Raw genomic sequence first — 21532 nt, 5'->3', positions numbered from 1 at the left:
CATACTCTTGCTTGGTTACAAAAGAATATTCAATTTTTGCAATAAGTCAATTAATTTAGTTAATTTTTATTAAGTTTATTTTTTATATGGGAAAAAGAATAACAATTTTTGTATGCGATTAGCAAAACTTCATGGCTTAATAAAATAAAATAGTAATTTCAGAAAAAACTGGTTGCAAAATTTGTGTTTTAATAACATATACAAGCATTGGGTCTTTAAAATTTGTTTTTAATATTGTTTGTTGAGAAATCTAACATATTTTGAAAACTTTTGATAAACTCACGGTAGGTGTGGAAGCGACCTTATTTGACGAAGATTTCAATTGGATAAATCATATTAAATTAATAGAAAATAAAATCTCTTCAACTTTGGGGATCATGTTCAAAACGAGGCACCTTTTAAATAATGTGTCTAAAAAAGTTATACTTTTCATTTATCCATAGCTATATTAGGGCCTGTAATATATATTGTAATATATAATGAAAGAAATCATTGGCAAAAAAAAATCATGCTCTGGTTTCCTGCCACAAATGGTTAGAGTCAATAAAAAAAATTTATATGAACCAAAAACTATAGCTCAAGAATTTAACAAATATTTCACTCATATAGGACCAATACTGCCTGAAAAAATCCCTAAGACCAAGTCATTGTTTACTGATTATCTAGAACCCCTGGATAATTGCATTTGTTCAGATGAGAAATCTTCTGAATTAATGTTTGATGAGTTTGAAAGAGCCTTCAAATCTGTTTAAAAAAATAAAGCAATTGGAGCAGATCAAATTAATGGAAACGTGGCTATAGATTGCTTTGAACAACTTAAAGTTATTCTTTTTAAAATCTTTAAGGCTTCTATCCATCAAGGGTTTTTCCCAGAACAATTAAAAGTTGCAAAAATTGTTCTTATATTTAAGGAAGGGGACAAATCTGAAAGCAGTAATTATCGCCCTATATCTGTTCTCTCCACATTTTCGAAAATTCAAGAAAAAATTATGTTCAACAGAATATACAAATATTTTCATAATAATAATCTACTTTACATCAATCAATTTGGTTTCAAGAAAGATAACTCAACTAAACATGGAATTATCCAATTTGTACGTGAAATCTCAAAATCATTCGAAAAATCACAATATACACTAGGAATTTTTATTGACCTATCAAAAGCTTTTGATACGGTCGATCACAATCGGTCGATCATATTTTGATTTATAAACTCAAATACTACGGAATAAAAAATAAAATTTTAAAATGGTTTAAAAGTTATCTATCTAACCGAAAACAATTTGTATCATTTAAAAATAATTATCAACCCACTTTTCTTAATATAACCTGTGGAGTCCCCCAGATGATACAAACTTATTCCTTTCAAACTTTGATATCGCTGAACTTTTTAAAACAGTAAACGAAGAACTCAGACATATATCTAATTGGTTCAAATGTAATAAGTTAACCTTGAATATTAATAAAACAAAATGGGTTTTATTTCATTCGATTACAAAAAAGCGATTTCTCCCATCAAAATTACTTTAAATCTTTATTGATCAAAAGAAAAGAAAAAGAGATTTGTCACAACATTTTTAGATGTTTATCTTGTTGAAAACATTACTTGAAATCACCATATTGATTATATGAGTATAAAAATTTCTAAAAACATCGGGATCCTATATAAATCACGAATTTATCTCAATAAGAAAGCCTTAATCCAACTTTATTACTCATTTATACATAGTTATTTAAATTATGCCAATATTGCTTCGGGAAGTACAGAAAAAAGTAAGTTGCAACGTCTTTATTTCCGTCAGAAACGCGCAATCCGTATAATCAATTTTGCAAATCGCTTCTCTCATTCTGAATATATACGAGTTAAATGTATTTAATATTTTATGTTTTGTATATATGTGGATAAATAACTTATCCCTAGCTGTCTTCAAAGGCCTTTTCTCTTTTAAACCAATAAGTAAATATATTTTGAGAAATAATAACTTTTTAAATGAACCTTTTTGTCAAACAAACTTTAAACAATTTTGTATTACCTATCAAGCGCCACACTTTTGGAATAAAATTGTTTTGCCGAATTTTAATTTTGAAGTACCTATTACTTTTTTCCTTTTTAAAAAAAACTGAAAAACCTTCTTTCATTAGACAATATATTGAGTTATTATTAGTAGTAAAAGTTAAAAATATATTTTGGTCTACTTTTTTATTGTTTATATACATGTTTACGTTTATATAAGTTTATTCTAACTTATTTTATTTGATGTTCTTATACTTTTTACTTTTTAATATATATGTTGGTTTACTCTAGTATAAAATTCTGATGAAAAGAATCTCTTGATCTTTTTCAGACACAGATTATTTTACTTGCAATTTTGTAAAAGTTTACTATTTTTTTTTTACTTTTGTTCTTACCTTTGTTAAATACTTATTTAAGGTTCTGACGACGAGATTTTCTTTGCGATCTTCTTTTAGATACGTTATTTATATTTGTTATATTTTCTATCATTGTAAGTTTAAATTATCATTTTTATTATTGGTTATTTAAAGCTGTACAACGATTTACAAATGTAAACCAAAAAAAAAAAATTGTGTATATGTATATTATATATTAAATAAACATATCTTCCCTCCCCCAATTGACACCGACTTGCGTTCGTGTTAAGGGTACCTAGGTACCGAACACTGTACTTGGGTACCGAATACTTTACATTTTTTTTTAATAAAACAATTTAATAAATGCGGAAAAATAAGCAAAGTATATTTTTTTACTAATCACATAATGTAAGCTTAGACAAAATTTTAAAATCAAACTTTAAAATTTCAGTATCATTACATTTTTTTTTTGTGTGTACATTGTTAGATCAAATAAAATAAAAAAACTTTGTTATAACTGATTGCTGTAAAGATCTTCTAACGATATAGTTGCTATGGACACATCTTATGTAATATTATTAAAGTATATTGTTGATTATTTTAAAAACAAAATATAAACATAATTTTTTTTATTATTTTATATAAAGAATCAGCAGAGGTCTATGGAGCAAGAATAATTAAAAAAACAATTAAACAACCAAACAGCTATGATATTAAGAAGTATTTGTTATCAGGAATTTTCCAGAATATTTGGAAGGAAGTAAAAATTTTGATTTAAAAACAAACTTTAAAAAGCAAAGGGACATGTTTGTAATTGTTAATGGCATGTTACATTAAAAATATCAACAAATCGTGAAAGTTACTTCTGGTCCAGATATTTTATGTGTTATTAAAGACCTGATGTTTCGTGACTAGTATAAAAGCAGCACATGACGGATTAGGTACAACAACTGCTTAATCTAATGACTAGATTTTTCTCTCAAAAAGTAGTTTCGAGGACGGCAAAGATTGACTTTGTGTGCTGTAAGCTGAAATTGACATTTTCGCCACATTTTAACAATCTAATATTTGCTTTCTTTGCAAATAGCTCTTGTAGTTGTTTTATTACAAGTGATGTTCGTAATTCTTACGGTGCTTTTATGATGTATTACGATATATATATTATGTGTTGTATTTATGATGCCCCAATTGTATTATGGTACCCCACTTTTCTTTACTCGAATGAGTTTGCTTATTAATATTGTTATTATTAAATAACAATAACTGGATTAAGGGGCTCCGAAATAGTTTTAAGGATCTTTTTTTTTCTTCTTTTTTAGTCAATTTTAATCAAAACTATTTATTTAAAAAATTATTTAAGGGGTGGGGGTGGCAAATGCCCCTACTGACCTCCCGATTGCTAATGGCCTGTTAAAGACATTACGAGTTAAGTTATTTAGTATCCTAATTCATGTTACAAAATTAATTGTAACTAATAACTTTAAAAAGATAAAAAAAATTTAAAACAAAGATTTTGTTTAAAAACGATTTTTTCGCTATAAGTACACGGTACCTGAGTTAAGTATTCAGTACATAGCAGGTGAGAAATACTGAACAGTGATTACCACTTATGTAGCGCGAACTGTACAGTATTTGTTATCTTCAGGTACGGCGTGCTGAACTGTGAGCGCTACCGTTAGTATCTACCTGCCGTAACGACACTATATATATTATTAATTGCCATAATGATTGTAACTTGAAAAAGCATTTTACCAGTTGAGTTAGGGGTCCGTGTTAGACGTATCCGAAGACGTCTAACACGGACCCCTAACTCAACTGGTAAGTTTGCGATTGTCCGCTAAGAAAATAGATTGGTTAATACAACGTTGCAGATTCTACACTCAAGGCTCTTATACTCTTAAAGGAAAACTACATAGGATATTGAGTAAATTTATTCATTTTTAAATGATATATTTCTAATTCTATAACTAAAGATATTACTTATCACGTTTGTAAATCTTTTGAAGTAATATTAAAAATAAACCTTTAGGAAAATCATTTTCATATTTATTAATTAACATTAACAACTCGGTGTAACATTCTTCCTCAAATTTTTTAAAAACTTCTTTCAAACCCAGTTTTACATATAAATCTTTTACGATTTTTACACAGGTTGGATTTTCATTTCCATAATTAGACTCTAAAAGTAATAACTCTTCGGTGGAAGCAAGTGTCAGAGCCTGCACTATTAACCAGGAACATTTGCCATCTTCAATATCCCGCCCAACCTTTCCGATCTTTGCTGGATCACCATAGCAATCCAAGTAGTCGTCTTGAATTTGAAAAAGCTCACCTAATTTCATTAAAATATTTTCTACTTCTGCATACATTTTCATATCTTTTATATTAGCGAGAATCATACCCAAAGAAACAGGCAAGTAAAATGAGTAATAAGCCGTCTTATACTTGACAATGGATTTGTATTTATCTTCAGTGAAATTGCGAATAGTAAAATTTCCGTTTGGTTCTGAAGCAAGCATATCAAGTTCTTGACCCATAGCAGTTAAATATGTTATTCTATGAAAAGATTTATATAAATCCACTAAATATGGTTCGTTCATAAAATGTTTGTCAATTAATGCATAGATACATTGCTCCATTAGGTAAGTGTCATTAATTGCTCTTAGCCCACATTTTTTATACCAACAAGGTTTTCCACGACGAATTTCTGAGCGATCCATAATATCGTCAGCAACAAGAAAAACAGCTTGAAGGATTTCAACACACCACCCCAGACAAAGCGCTTTATCAACTTCAGAATTCGTAACGTTACCATTTTTGAGAAAGTCTAAAGAACATATCACCATCATCCCTCGTGACTTTTTCCCGTCAAAAGCGTTATAACTTAATGCATCACGAAGAGAATGTGCTGCCTCTGTAATTTGTGGATTTTGTGCATCGATTTCAACTAGTTCCTTGATGATATTTTCGAATATTAAGTCAAACTTTTCTTGGTATACTAAAATTCTTGAACTAAGATCGTAAGAAGTTTGATCCATTTCTTCAATTTAAACAGATCTATTTAAAAAATACATATATTAATATGCAGCAATTTCATATTATTTATTTATTCTACTAATACTTAATAAAAAAAGATTTATTTTTCTATATTCATTTTTTACTTATTATAGTTTCATCATATAAAATTTTTTTCAGTTAAAATGTTTAAAGTGTGTTGAATCAAAATGTTTTTTGTTTAACTATCAACAAAACTGATTGGTGCCATTGTTTAGACGATATGGTGGCTACATCTTGTTAACACGTAGTGTTACACCCGTGTTAACGTTACGTGTTAACAGGATGTAATCACTTATAACTCAGCCGGCATTCAGTGCTAAAAAGACGTCTTATGAACGTTCAAAAGACGTCTTTTAAGGACCAAATGCCGGCTGGGAAACATATCAAAAACAAGATTTCAGATGTAATTAACTTGAATTTTGCTAAACTTTTTGTATTAATCGATAAATAATGATTTCTATCGCTATCGTTTTCTACTAACACATTTTTGTAAGTCAATTAATGTATATTGAAGTTTTATTTTTTGATTCAACGCTCTTCATTTGCAGTTTAAACTACTTTATACTGCAAAATAAAACATTTCACATTTGCAATATATTATAAATTAGAAGTAATATGGAAATGTTATAAAACATTTGAACATTCAAGAATACCAATATGATCTAACTACTTTTTAAGAATCAATAATCCAAACCTGCCGACACAAGATTTTAAACAATTTTAAAACGATTTTAAACAATTTTAATAGCAAAAAGTATTAAAACATACATATCATAAACATTGTTACGCTCCTTACATTTACTTAAATATAAATACAATTTTATATTTCATTAAAGATAGAATTGTAAAGCCTTCATTTTAAATTAAAAATTCACTTTCTCAAAGATTAGGAAAGTTACCTTAAGATAAAAGGTTTTGTCATAAACAACGGCAATTTAATTTATTTCAACTGTTATAATTTTTAAACGTATTATATGGGTTAAATTTTAAAATGTATTATATGGGTTAGTGTCTGGGTTAGTGGTAGGATAAGTGGCTGGATTAGGCAGTGTCATTGGTTAAATCATTGGCAGAGTTATTGGCTGTATAGATTAAAAACATAGAAACCATTAAAATAAATAATAAATTGGTAAAATCTCTTATATCAAAATATCTTATATCAAAATATCTTAAATCAAAAATTTATATATCAATATGTATATAAAAAAAAGGTCCGAAAAACAAATTGCATACCTAAATATATTAGTGAGGATGAAAAACAGAAGAAAAAAAAAAGCAATAAACAATTTATAGAAGAACCAATTCTAGAGGGGGGTCAGCGTGGAAAATAAGAAGTTGAAGGCTAGAAGTCAATTCGACCGGCTAACACATGGAGTTGACGATCAATTGTTTTTTTTGGACGGTCAAATTTTTTTCTTTGTTTAAATTTTTATCTTTGTATTAGTTCCTCATAAATGAACTTTATAAATACAAAAATAACTTAATGTTTGAAAATTAACAAACACGTATTCCTTTTAAAATAACAATTTTAAATAAAATCAACCACTTTTAAAATGGAAACTTGTCAATAAAAAATGTTATAAGTACCAGATAATGTTAATAGTTTTGAAAAATTCTTGCGCGCTTAGATTTTCATTCAATTTACAAAGGGAAGTTTGATAACCTTATACAAATAATTTATCGTTGAATTTTTTATCGAAACAATCTTTTTAAATATTAAAAAAATGTTAACTGAACATTTAACAGTAAAAGAAATTGTTTTATGAAATGCTCCAATAACAATAAGTTATTTTACATAAAACGATGTTAGTAGTAAAAATGTATTTTTAAATATAAGTTAATAAAATTTTTATTGTAGAATTTTTTCTTTTCAACAGGTGGTTTTAAATCCAACCTGCTTGTGTTAAAAGTGAGTGTCATTTGTCTTTCTTTTAGTCGCCACTATTTTGATGTGTTGATTCTATAAAATAATAGAAATTGTGCCAACGCGCTAATGTGCCAAAAAATATGCCAACGCACAATGGATAATTTTAAATTTATTTAAAAACAATTTATTCATCGCAATAACTTCGCAAATGGCTTTGGATGTAAAGCTACGAAAAAAAAAAAAAAAAGAAAACAAAAATGAAAAAAAAAAAAAAATTACATTCAACAATTTCAAATAATAATAAAATAAGAATTTCAATCTTTAAAGTTAACGACGTTAAAGAAGAAAAGCGATTGCACATTATATTTCTGTGCTTCTGTATTTCTGTGCTTTCTGTGCTGATCGTTTTAAAAACTGCTGTTAATTGTTAATATTAATGTTATTAACTCTCCTGCGCTAATACTATTTAAATTGATTACTAACTAGTCAATCGCTTTATGAAACACTACTGTAAAATCACTAAAGTTACATAAAACGAGATTTTTACTATCTATATATATATATATATATATATATATATATATATATATATATATATATATATATATATATATATATATATATATATATATACATATACATATATATATATATATATATATATATATATATATATATATATATATATATATATATATATATATATATATATATATATATATATATATATATATATATATATATATATATATATAGTAAAAATATCTATAATGTTTTTCTACAATAGAAATATTAAATACCTACCTACATACATATATATATATATATATATATATATATATATATATATATATATATATATATATATATATATTTATATATATATATATATATATATATATATATATATATATATATATATATATATATATATATATATATATATATATATATATATATATATATATATATATATGCTTGTATGTATGTATGTATGTATGTATGTATGTATGTATGTATGTATGTATGTATGTATTTAAGATTCCTATTGTAGAAAAACATTATTATTACTAATTGGGCGCAAACGCCCATTTAGTAATAGTAAATCATTCATCCATTGCAATTTGCAGCAAAAACTTACCAGAAAATAAATAAAAATATTAAAAAAAAAAAAAAAGATGACTAAGTACAGTTGCAAGGGAAAATGTTCCTAGTTAAATACAGTAATAGATGATTTCGGAATTAAGAGGCTATTATGAACCACCCGACGCAATGTTTTTCTCGGGAGGGCAAAAATGTAAACAAACCTTTTATAAACATAAAAACAAACAAGTAAATAATAAAACAAATTAGGTGTAGAATTTCAAGTTATATGCATTTACTCACATTAATACAATTTATATATAAGTTAAGAGAAATTTAAACTACATCTCCACCCTTCCCGAAAAAATAGACACCAAAAATTCAATCTTGTTCGAGATCAAAGCAGGTTACAGTGGCCAGGGTTTACACCATTAACAATGTATACTGCTTTACAGTTTTGTCATATTAATAGGGATTTAGATGTATCTACTTTTACAGCTTTACTTTGGGATGGAAATAAAAAAACCAACCGATTACGAAAAACTCTGTCTAGTGTCGAATCTGTCAAACAATTAATCCTATCACAAGATTATGATATTGACAAAAACTTATTTCCTATGAGAAAGAGTGAACCAAAAAGAAAAATCTCACTGGAACAGGAATTTCTATAAGTTATGATAAGGTTACGCCTGGGTCTTTTGATTGAAGATTTAGCCTTTCGCTTTTGTATATCTGCTGGAACTGTTTCTCAATTATTATTACATGGGTTATTATTATCTAAAGAGTTATAGAGCTTGATTTTGTGGCCTTCCCGCAGCACAATACGGGCAACTATGCCAAACTGTTTTAAAAGACTGTATCCAAAAATGAGAAATATTTTTTGAAAAATCAAGTGCCCTTGATGTTCAAGCTTGTATGTGGAATGAATATAAGCATCATGCAACAGTCAAATTTTCGTTAGCTTTAAAATCTTGCATTTAAACAGTTATGGCAGATTGTGGCTTTAAGATCTTGCATTTAAACAGTGTACACTTTGTATACCTCCAAGTGCTTCTAAAGGAATGCAAATGTTAAAAGAAAAAGTTCAAGAAACATCAAACATAGCTAATGTACGCATTTATGTAGAGCAGGCAATAAAAAGGATAAAACACTTACGTATTTTAAAAATAACACAGCCATTATTATATCTACCAATCATGAATAATATACTGCGTGTATGTGCTGCTATATCAAACTTTAAAAAACCATTAGTTTCTAAATAATCTTTAATAAAAAAGTTTTATTTGCTACATATTTTTTTCTTTTATAATATAATATAACGTTTTTATAAAACAATATAATGTTTCTCTATGATTATAAGAAATTTAATTTTTTTTCTTTTTAAACTACTGTTTACTTTCTCTTAAAACTTTAGGTCATTATTATTAAAAATGAATTTAAATCAATGAAACTTAAAAGTTTTTTTTGCGGAGGATGGGGGGAAAACCCCTCGCCTAAAACCTTCCCCATTCCCCTCATTGCAACAACCACTGCTATAATAAAAAAGGGCTGAAAGATATGCAAAGAAATAAGTAGTTGCTTTATCTAAAAACTGGGAATTTACTACAAATTGACTACAAATTAAAAATTTCAACCCAGTTTTTTGATTTTAAAATCTTTTTAAAAGCATGTCTATTTACTACAAATTAAAAATTTCAACCCAGTTTTTTGATTTTAAAATCTTTTTAAAAGCATGTCTATTTACTACAAATTAAAAATTTCAACCCAGTTTTTTGATTTTAAAATCTTTTTAAAATACAAAAAAAAATTTTCAAGAAACAATTTTTTGTAAAAAAAAATTAAAAAATGATTATATTAATCTAAAAGCATATATGTTTTAGATAAAGGAATTAAATATAATGACTGATAAGAAAGAATTTGATGTACTGATTGATTTGATATAAACATATAACACATATAAAGACATACTATTGAAGTATTAAACTTAACACAAAAGAGACATGGAGCACATGTAACAAATCCAGTCTTGATCTGCTAATAATTCATAATCCTCCTTTTTTAAATTTTGACAAGAACAGTGAAACCAAGCACAACATATTTCACACTGAATACTGCTATATTGGCTAAATTCATTAGCACTGATTTCTGGCTCTTTAAGAACCAACTTGTCACATTTTCCACTGAATGTTATAGGTTCTAATAGTAATAATGCTGGAGAAACATATTTTGAAAAAAATATCTAAATTTGTTTTCACCTTATCTCAGAACTCTTGATCAAATTTGACTAGTTCAACATATATGTCCTTATGTGTCCAAACAATAAATTATGCTGACTTGCAATTTGTGATAGCCATTTGGAAATTGATTTGAGTGTAATATTTATGACTTTTATCTAATGCTATTTCATCATTTTTTATTGTAAAAAAGTTACAATCACTAGCTCCCTCTTAATTTAACTTCCAAACACACCCTTCCATGGCATTTGCATACTATAAATCCATCTGGAGAACAAGCAAGATACAGTCTTTCATTAAAAATAGAGACCACATTTTTCAACTCTCAAATCAGTGTGTTTTAATACATGCTCTGCATAGAATTTTTTATAGCATCTTGCTCGTGTTCCATTCCCCATTTGATAAAAGCAGTAACAATATTATTTTTATGAGGGTATAAAATATCAGCAACAAGAGGAGTTGTTTTAAGCTTTTCAGAACTGGTATTTCTAGAAAGAGTGTTAACTTTGGTATATATATTGTGATGTTTGGATGCAGTTATCCTCCCCTTTCTCATTTGAAACCAGATATTGCTTTTGGGTTAATCTCTTGTGTTATATTCTATATATTTAATTGTTTTATTTGTCAATACCATTTTTTCTAAAAATATTTTGCATAAAGTTGTCTTATCAGCATTAGGATGGTCAGAAAATATTTTAAAAGAAAACCTCGAGATCAGGAATACTTTCAATATTTTATTAAATATTGTAACTTTTGATTTGAATATTACAGAAGAAGGCTTGAATATAAATGTTGTTTAAAAAAGTTTTAAATGAATGTTCATTAAAATCACAATGACTTTCTATTTTTGGATCAAATTCTTGCAGTGCTTTCATTCATGTTTTTTCCTTATTATGTATACCATTTGTTTCATTAATTGTATACCATTTGCTCTTTATCTCAATATTCACACTTTTTGCTATGTATATTATTTGCTCTTCTTTTTCTAATAACTAGGTTAGTTATTAAACATAGTTTGATATCTTTTTGAGAGAATTTATTCCAGACACATACGTTTTCAGTACATGTTGGATTACACCAAACTTTGTTGTTAGCATACTCTATTTTATAAAGGATGGCAATGATATGGTTGCAAACTTTGAAAGCTCCAGCCATGCACAAACACCAAGCAGAAAGTCACACTTACTAAAGGCAATCCAAAGTTTTCTTTTTTTCTTGATTTTTTGCAAACCACAAGCTTCAGAAAATACAAAAAAAATATCTTTTTTAAAACTCAAGTCCATAATAGGGCCTACAAAACCACTATCAAAAAATAAAAATGCTTTTTGGCCCTTGTACTTGCCAATATATTCCAAATTAAAGCTTTTTTTTTCAGGATATACGAAAAAATGTTTCCCATAGTTATATTAGGCCACTCAGCTACTAACTCTTTTCTGTTTTCCATAGGTACAGAGTTTGGGTCAATTAGATCTAAAGCTGTAAGTTTTTCCGAATAAGATTGTTATAAGATAAATTTTTTCTCCTGTTCTTCAACTGTCTCATTAACATCTATATTTAATTCCATTGCAGTAAATGCTCTGGCAACAAGCTCAACTTTACATCCAGTTGTACTTAACCCATGAACAGCTAAAAAACTAACAGCTGCTTTGACAGGTAAACTTAAAAAAGTGTCATAACTTTTAAGTAGCATGTCAAAACACGTCATATTTTAAAATAAACTATTTGATTTTAAATAAACAATAAAAAATCAGATAAGCAAGCTTAATGTTTACAATTTTGCTTAATTTGTTTACAATTTTGCCCTCCCAATAAAAACATTATACCACGTGATTCATAATTGCTGCTTAATTACGAAAAGGTCTATTATTATATATTATTATATCATTATTAAAATAATGTATTGAATATTTTTATTAAAATATTAAAATAAGAAATTCTATCATTTATGAAAAGAGGATTTTCACCACCAGCTAATCTAAATAAGTGAAGCAAAAAAATTAATAGATCTAAGGCCGGGTGAATAAAAAAAAGCAATTGCTTTCACTCAGCGTTTTAGGAATAAATGCTCAGCTTTACTTGATTTAAAATATAAGCAACCGCTCAAATTTTTATTCACGTAAAGTCGAGCAATTTACTCCAAAAATACTGAGTAATTGTTCAGCTTCATGTAAATAAAAATTTGATCATTTGACCCCTACAATTTTTATTCACGTAATGCTGAGCAATTACTGAGTAAAAGCAATTGCTTCTTTTTATTCACCCGGCCTATAGTTTATATCATATACAATATTCTTCAACAAAGTATATTGTAAACAATTAACACTTTTTCAAAATTTAAATGGTTTCATGAAATTTTAGTATATGGTTTTTGCAAATTACATCCTGATTATTTGTCAAACATTTTTCAAAAATCTTATATTTTTTCAACCGGTCAACCATGACCAGCAAGTTTAATTTGGGAGCATATTAGCATTTTGGGAGGTCAAAATAGCAGTTTTAGTTATTTCGGAAGGTCAACGACCTTCCGAAATAACTAAAACTGCTGTTTTGACCTCCCAAAATGGTAGCGAAGACATTTTTTTAAATAATACTTTAAGCTAAAGCATTAAAACTTTTTCCACTATTTTGCTTTGCAACTAATTCTTACCATTTTCTTATAAACTTTCAAAGTGAAGAAAAGGTTAGCTATAATTTATAAGAAGTTAAGGGTAAGGTAGAAATAAGTAAATAAAAGTGTTGAAGTTTTCAAATCAAGGAAAACTAGTTGCTTGTAATGTTTCAGTAATATAAGAAAGGAGGTCATTTTTAAAATTTAACCAGCATGCTTTCAACAGATCAAGCTCACCTAATAAAGATTTTAGTTTGGGATTAATAAGCTTAATAAAGCTTTTGGTAAAGAATTTGTTATATAAAAGTCTGTCATTTAAAAGTCACTAAAGGATATGATGTGGCCTTTTCAAATAATATAACAAGAATACTGAGTTTTATGTAATAATTTTTAAAGAAACTAAAGATTAAAAAGAATAAACTATAAGACTGGTGCTTTATAACACTTTAAAGTTGCATCATCGAATCTTATGTTGAACTTAATGAGACCATTTGAGGAATAATGATTGCCAATATAAAAACAATTTGAAAAGGATTCAGAAGGAGTAATAGCTCAGTAGTAGAGGTTGCACGATTTCTTACAAGACATTTCTTTAAGACAGTAAACTACAGGAATAAAGAGCTCTTGAAAAGTATCTAAGCCATGATTTCACAAGTCATAATAACCAAAGAAAAATTAAAAACAGCTTTTAGTAAAATAATAAATAAACCCTCACCAGTAACACCATTTGAACAATGTATAGATTTAAAAATATTTTTCTTCATGTCAAAATTAGAATTAACAAAACAAATAACTAAAGAAATTTAAACTGCCTGATGTTACATCAGCAATAATAGAAAAATACTTGGACTTATTGATTTTTCTATTTTGTCTGTAATTTCTTGCCTGCAAAACATTTTCAGCTCATTTTGTGATATATAAAAATGTATTTGATATATAAAAAGCATTCTTTTGCACTAAAAGCACCATTAAATCCTTTAAAAAGTCATTAGAAGTTATCTATCCACATAAGTTAAAAGTTTTGTCCAATTTTTTTTTCAGTACAAAGAAAACATAATTGTTCTGTTGAAAATGGGCGGAAAATCATTTAAAAACCCTTTACAACAAAAAGGTAGATATGACTCATAATTCTCAAAGAGAGTTATTTAATGGAGATAAACAACTTAGCTACAATAATAAATATACTTAAATCGAAAAGCTGGATATAGATACTCTAGTTTTTTTCCACAAATAATTGATTTTCCAAGAACAAAAAGGAGTTTTTATCACTGCAATCATAAATAATTTCTTCTTGTACTAGTCTCTGTCTTTCTTTCTTGTATCCAAAGAATTTTGTGATACTGATGATGGCAAAACAAGATAAAGCACTTCTATTACTACAAAAAATAGGCTGAAAAGTCACGTGTTTGGAATAAAAATCTGAAGTTAAGTATAGTTCAATAAATAAATCACTATAGAATTATTTCCAGTGATAACTAAAGAGATTCTTGTTGATAGCGATCTGAAATATATATAAAGAATATAGTTATACTATCATTTTTTAATTTATTATTTATTCTTAAATTTTTAAAAGTTCTATAAAAAAAACGGCAAACTCATTATTATTTTGATTTTCATTTTCTTTAAACTGTGGCTAAATTTCAACTTTTAAAAATGTTAAAGTAAACACAAATTGAGCAGGGTGTATGTACAAAGCAAAGTCCGAACTTAATTTTTTATATTTTAAACTTTTTTTTTCCTTGTTTATAATTTAAAATGTAACTTATTAAAAAGATACACAGTCTTATGTAATAAAATTGGGGATGTCCATTGATATATTTCAATGTATACTTGTTGTTACTAATTGTATTTGCTTCCTGATGATAGTTAAACAATAAAAATTGAAAAAAAAATTTTATTCAGGGGTATGTAAAAAGAGAAGTCCAAAATTTATTTTAAGTGAAATAATAATTTTGAATTTTTTTATAATTCAAAACGATTTATATATTATTGTTATAATATGATTGCTATACATAATAAAAAAAAACTTTTTTTTTCAACAAGATATTCAATTTGGAAAATTTGATTTAATTTTTTTGGGTACGCCCAACAGTACCAGACATTCCCTAGACACACCCCTGAATTCTACCCGTTTATTTTATCCCTCCCTTATTTTCACCCATCAACTGATTATTCATCAGTATCAGGACATCAAGGTAATCTGTTTTGCAAAGATGTTAACACTAGAATAGAAATAGAAGATATTATTTGCTGGGGCTAGGATACAATAACATATTTATAAATGAAATTATATACAAAATTTAGGTAAAATTTAATTCAAGATAAAATTTTTAAACACAATCAATATTTATGCAACATAATTCAAGCATAAAATTTGTTTATCAAAACCAGCCCAAGCCCTGGTCAAATATCAGCCAGTCATTTACTAAGGTAGACCTCCACATTTCAGGCAATATGTTAGAGGAACTATCAAACTTGCCTGACTGAGCTTACTAATTAATTTTACATTACTACAGATTATCACTATCACTAAAGATCATCTCATAACCTACAAACCTTATTCTCTACAGATAAATTTGCTTATAAAGGTTAGTGTTAATAATAATTTAAACTTTTCATTTGGCAATTTTTTTAAATGTGCCACCTACCTTGTTTTTGCCTCAACTTCATTTGTAAGTATTATTTCATATTCGAGGACTATTTATTCTTTCAAATTATTCATCCTATACTTTTAGGAAGTAAAAATTAATTAATAATTACTCACTAATTTCATGTCACAAATAAATAATTTGTGCTGCGGAGTACAAGCTTCATCTTATGTTACTCACCCATTTTACACCAAAAATCTGTGTTTGGCAAAAAAAACTAATTTGTTAAATAGATATTAGCACATAGAAACATAATGCCTTAAAACCAATCAAAAGAATTTTTGATACAAAATAATATAATCTACATGTTTTTTAAAATAATTTTTTTTTTAGTTTTATTTGTATTTAAAGTTAAATTTGATATCATATCATACCAATTTTTGTCAAGACTTGTTTTTTTGCAAACCCTTAGAATTATTTTTCTTCCTTTACTGTTCATAATAATTACATATTTATTGGTCTACTTTAACTTTTAACGTTTTACTTAATAATAAGTTAAAGTTGAAGTATAAAAAGTTGCACATTTAGCAAAACAATGTTTCATTAAATTGATCTATCTTAAAAATTTAAGTTTTTGTTTAAAAATTTCATGGTATTTTAATACACAAAGGCTAAAAAGATTTTTGACCCAAAGTTGATCAATTTTAGGTAAAAGTTGCCAGTTTTAAAGTGCTATTTCCAAACTCAAAACGATAATCCAAATTAATGTTCATAGATACATTAAAATAATTAGAGTTGAATTATTTTTCAGAATTTATAAAATCATCAATTTCACTTTTCGCTCACGTGTTATATCAGATTTTTGAAATGTTTCTTTAATTTCGCATTTTTTAATAACATAATTATAAAATTATTCAGCTTTTTTGATTTCGACTTCAATATTTTAAATATTACTTAGACACTTACATAATATAGATTTACTTATGTATTACTCAAGTTATATATGTATATTTACCAGAAGCTTTAAGGTTAACTTTTCTTGTAAATTATTACGATATAACAATATAGCCAATGATATATTAGATTAGATTTATATTCGGATAATTTTAATTTAAATTTTGAACTTTTGATAAAACGCAGACTTAAAAAGTAATAACCTCCTTATTGTAATACAAATATTAACAAAGTCTTTCCAAGTCTACATTTTGTCACACCTTTAAAATTTTATTTTGAGTCGAAAGAACGCTAACCGATATATTAAGAACAACAGTTATTCGTACTTAATTTTTTTTTTTTTACTTTATTATTTTTACAGATTATTATTTTCTAAATCGTTATTACTTTTTTTTAAATACCGATTTACGGCTAGATATCTAGTGTTACTAAATATGGAGTCATAGGCAAAAAAAAGTGAAGCCATAACCATCAAAGAAAAAACATAAGCAAGAGATATTCAATAAAATATTTAAATGTGCTACGATTTGAACAAAAGATAGATTAGGATCTTGTAATGTTGGAATTAAACGTTAATCTTATTGCATTGTATTGAAAACTTAGCTAACTGAAAAAATTTGGATTTTGTAACAGCTTTAAAATATTTGTATTTATAATGAATCTATATATATATATATATATATATATATATATATATATATATATATATATATATATATATATAAAATGTATTTTGTATAATAATGTGCAAAAAAATCTTGCATTTGTTTAACAGTGACCAATATTATAAAAAATATAAATCCAATTTTCACTAACATACCAACGTATGATTTTTTATTAAAGGTTTATCCGAAATGATGGTTGATTGCTATACAATATTGCTAATCAAGCAGTTATTGAGTAAAGCATAATTGTTTTTATTAAGGCAGTTGCAGTTATTTTTGTTTATGTTTGGATTTTTTTTTAGGATGTTCTAGCAGCGAAGAAGTGTTTAAGATATCTATTTATAATGAAGCACTACGAAACTCTGGTTATAAACATAATCTATCTTACCAACCTAACTTAAAGCAACAACAAAAGAAAAAACCGTACAAGCACTACATATATAGGAAAATACTTTTTAAACTTGGTTGCCAAACATTTTCCAATTAAGAACAAACTACATAAAATTTTCAACAAGACCACAGTCAAAATTAGTTACAGTTGCATGCCGAACATGAAATCAGTTATAAAATCCAATCATTAACAAAAATAACTTCAACTGCCTTAATAGAAACAATTTTCTTTTACTCAATAACTCCTTGACCAGCAACAATGTATACCATTGTATAAATTAAGACCGTTGTTTAATAAATCTAGTCTGTTTGATTGATAGAGACCTTTTAGAAAAAAAGTGGGGGAGAGGGCACGTGCCCTCCCCCTGTATCATTTGCCCTGCACATGGCTTGGATTTGATAAGGACATAAAAAAATCTATCTACTGTTATAAAAAGATAACCAATATCCACCAAAAATAATTAACACTGAAATTAGATTATTTCTTAAAAAAAAAATTAAACCCATCTGTTATAAATAGTATTGATAACCCTAGCATAAGATATTATAAACTTTTATAATGTCTTATGTTAGGGTTTTACTCAAATACCATTTATAGGATTTTACTCAAATTTTACTAAATCTAAAATTAATAAAATCACTAAAAATTATTGTGAAGATGTTATAATTAATTTAATTTTCACTAACAACAAATTACAAAACAGTTTATGTATAAAAGATCCACTTCCTAAGCTGCTCAAACCCAATGTTGTTTACAAATTTTCTTGTGCTGGATGTAATGCCTGTTACATCGGAGAAACCTCCAGATACTTAAAAACAAGGATTCATGAGCATCTTACAAGTAGTGAATCCAAATCCGGATTTCGGAATTTCGGAATTCCGAAATTCCGTCATTTTTTAAATTTTAAAAATCCGGAATTCAAAAACGCAAATTCCGGATTTTTCGAATTTAGAATTTCGATTATTTAATTCTTATTTTATTTTTGAAGTTATTTAGAACTGTTTTTATAAAAATTTCCAAAAAAACTTTTGTTTTGTTTTTATATTATGTATTTCTTTCGTTCTAAAAATTTTAATTTTTATTACAAAAAACGTTTTTCGACAACAAAGTTGTCATCCTCAGTAGTATAATACAACAGTTTTTAGTAATAAAAATTAAAATTTTTGAAACGGAATAAATACATAATATAAAAACAAAACAAAAGTTTTTTTTTGAAATTTTTAGAATTTCGAATTTAGAAGAACTTTTAGTATAGATGGCAGCATTGTGTACTTTCATTGTTATAAATTCAAAAAATTTAAATTTTAGTAGGCTTAGGCTACTGCAAATGCATTAAAAAAATTTTTTTTAATGAAATATTAACATTAAGAAATTAAATTGTATGCAGAGCAGACAAAGTAAGTCATTATATTAATTTTATGTTTCAAAAAATTTGTAGACTTACATTGTTATTGTTTTAAATCCCAACCCAAGTATGGTAGATAAATCTGAAGAAACTTTTATGGACATTTCAAAAGAAAGCTCATCAAATTCAGTGTGGAAATATTTTCTACGAGGGAAAACAAATCAGGTGGCGAAATGCATGCAATGCAAGCAAGTTTTAAAGATATTGGGTGGATGTACAACTCCCATGCACACACATCTTCGTTCTAAACACAACACAGTTTTGAACAAGCGAAAGTTTGATGAAAATACAACAGCTTCTACATCTAACAGTAACGATAGTGTTGTGAGCACAACCAGAAAAACGAACACGATCATTAATTTTTTCAAGTCAAAAAAAGATGAAACTTTTCCTGCCGTAGTAGCTAGAATGATTTCTTCTGATGGTTTACCGTTTCGTGTTTTTTGTACGTCAAACGATTTAAGAAAATGTTTAACAATGCGTGGATTCGGTGATATTCCAAAATCACCAGCATACAGAAAGTCGTGATGGATTATACTAAAAAAATTAAACAATTGCAAATTGCTGTAATTAGTCAATTAAAAAAGAATTTATGCTTTAGTCTAACATTGGACGAGTGGACGTCCTCTCGAAATAGACGTTATATGAATGTTAACGTTCATGGGTGGAAAAATATCTGGAATTTGGGTCTTTCTCGAATTAATGGTCGATTTGCGGCTGAAAATTGTGTAAAATTGTTAGAGGACAAGTTAGAATCATTTCAGTTAAATATAAGGAACGATATTTCGTGTATTGTAACTGATGGTGCTTCTATGATGCAAAAAGTGGGTAGATTATTACCATGTGAACAAATTTTGTGTTTTGCTCATGCAATTCAGATTGCAATTGTAAATGTGATCTACAAACAAACAGAGAAAGAGGTAGATGAAGATGATTATGAGAGTGTCCTAGATCTGGACTCTGATGAAGAAGATTTAAGTGATGATGAAGGAATGCAAGTGGGGACGAGAAATGAATGTGATGTAGAAATTACTGAAAAGTTTACATTGCGAAATGTAATCATGAAAGTTCGGGTAATTGTTCGAATGTTTCGACGTTCCCCTTTAAAAAATGAAGTGTTGCAAAAACATGTGAAGGAAGATCATGGAAAGGAATTGCAGCTATTGCTTGATTCGAAGACTAGATGGAGTAGCCTGATGTCCATGTTAGAACGTTTTAATCTTTTGAAAAGTTCAATAAAAAAGGTAATAATTAATATCAAAGCGGATACATTTTTGAATGATTCAGAATGGAATATAATATCTACAGTTTCTAGAAATTTAAAGCCTATAAAATTAGCCGTAGACGCGTTATGCCGTGCTGATGCAAATTTACTTTCTGCGGATGCAACATTTACGTTTGTGTTAGAAAATTTTGATGAAAATGAAGAAATTGGCCGTGAAATAAAAAAAGAGTTTGAAGTTCAAATTAATCGAAGAAGAACTGTGGTATCTGATGTTCTTCAATATTTGCATAATGGGGGTAAAACCAAAATTCACAAGAACATTTTGCGTCGCTCGAAAACTGAAATAACCAAAATTATCATATCCCTAATCCAAAGACTTAATGGTGAAGTAGCATTAGAAATAGACCCGACAGTATCTGAGTCTACTAAAATGGATGACAATAAACCTATCGAATCATTGGAAACTCAGTTATCTTTGCAGGAAATTCTTCAGCAAAAGATAAAGGAATCACTCTCGGAATCACGGTCAAAAGTTCTACAAAAATCATCGATTCATTCCGAAATTCGCAGTGAAATGAAATTTTGGGATGAAGGGGGATCCCGCGGAATGCTTTTGAAGATCTTTACAAAAGTTTATTAACAATTCCACCAACTAATGTGGAGTCAGAGCGCGCTTTTTCCGCTGCAGGAGCATTTTCAACAAAAATTCGATCAAGGCTCACCGACAAAACATTGGATACTTTGTGCTTTTTAAGAAGCTTTTTCAAAAATAAAAATGAAAATTGAACTTTCATTTTGCAATTTTATTTACGTAGTTCAAAAATATTTTAATATGAAATATTTCCTTATTTTGTAATTTGTTTTAATTTTATTGTTTTGAACTAAATACATTTATGTTAAAAAATAATATACTTTCTTTTCTTTATATTTTTTAAATTCTTCTATAATAATTCCGGAATTAAACCGGAATTCCGGATTTCATCTCCTGTAATTCCGAAAATCCGGAATTCAGTTTTTTAAAAGATAAAATATTATAATTTTATCTTTTAAAAATGTAGTATGTAAACTACGAAACATGTCAAGAT

The 21532-nt window shown here is 27.2% G+C and overlaps 1 protein-coding gene across 3 annotated transcripts; it reads right to left on the bottom strand.

Moving 5' to 3' along the window:
* Positions 1-4286: 4286 nt before the first annotated feature.
* Positions 4287-16955, bottom strand: LOC100204892 (farnesyl pyrophosphate synthase). 3 transcript variants are annotated; one of them, XM_065788412.1, is made up of 2 exons: positions 16823-16955; positions 4287-5427 (listed from the first exon to the last, which is right to left on the bottom strand). In XM_065788412.1, the coding sequence occupies exon 2, from the start codon at positions 5406-5408 to the stop codon at positions 4347-4349; it is 1062 nt and encodes a 353-aa protein (XP_065644484.1). In that variant the 5' UTR covers positions 5409-5427; positions 16823-16955; the 3' UTR covers positions 4287-4346. The 3 variants fall into 3 exon arrangements, with proteins under 3 accessions (XP_065644484.1, XP_065644485.1, XP_065644486.1); XM_065788413.1 differs by lacking the exon at positions 16823-16955 and adding an exon at positions 16774-16807; XM_065788414.1 differs by lacking the exon at positions 16823-16955 and adding an exon at positions 15868-15950.
* Between the last annotated feature and the right edge of the window lie 4577 nt (positions 16956-21532).

The sequence above is a fragment of the Hydra vulgaris genome, chromosome 01, assembly GCF_038396675.1.
Source record: "Hydra vulgaris chromosome 01, alternate assembly HydraT2T_AEP".
NCBI classification, from domain to species: Eukaryota; Metazoa; Cnidaria; class Hydrozoa; order Anthoathecata; family Hydridae; genus Hydra; species Hydra vulgaris.
Note: the sequence above shows the minus strand (reverse complement) of the source record. Positions and strands in the feature narration are given on the sequence as shown.

Excerpts from the sequence above, each read along its gene's own strand:
- LOC100204892 (XM_065788412.1), bottom strand. The coding sequence starts at position 5,408 with ATGGATCAAACTTCTTACGATCTTAGTTCAAGAATTTTAGTATACCAA.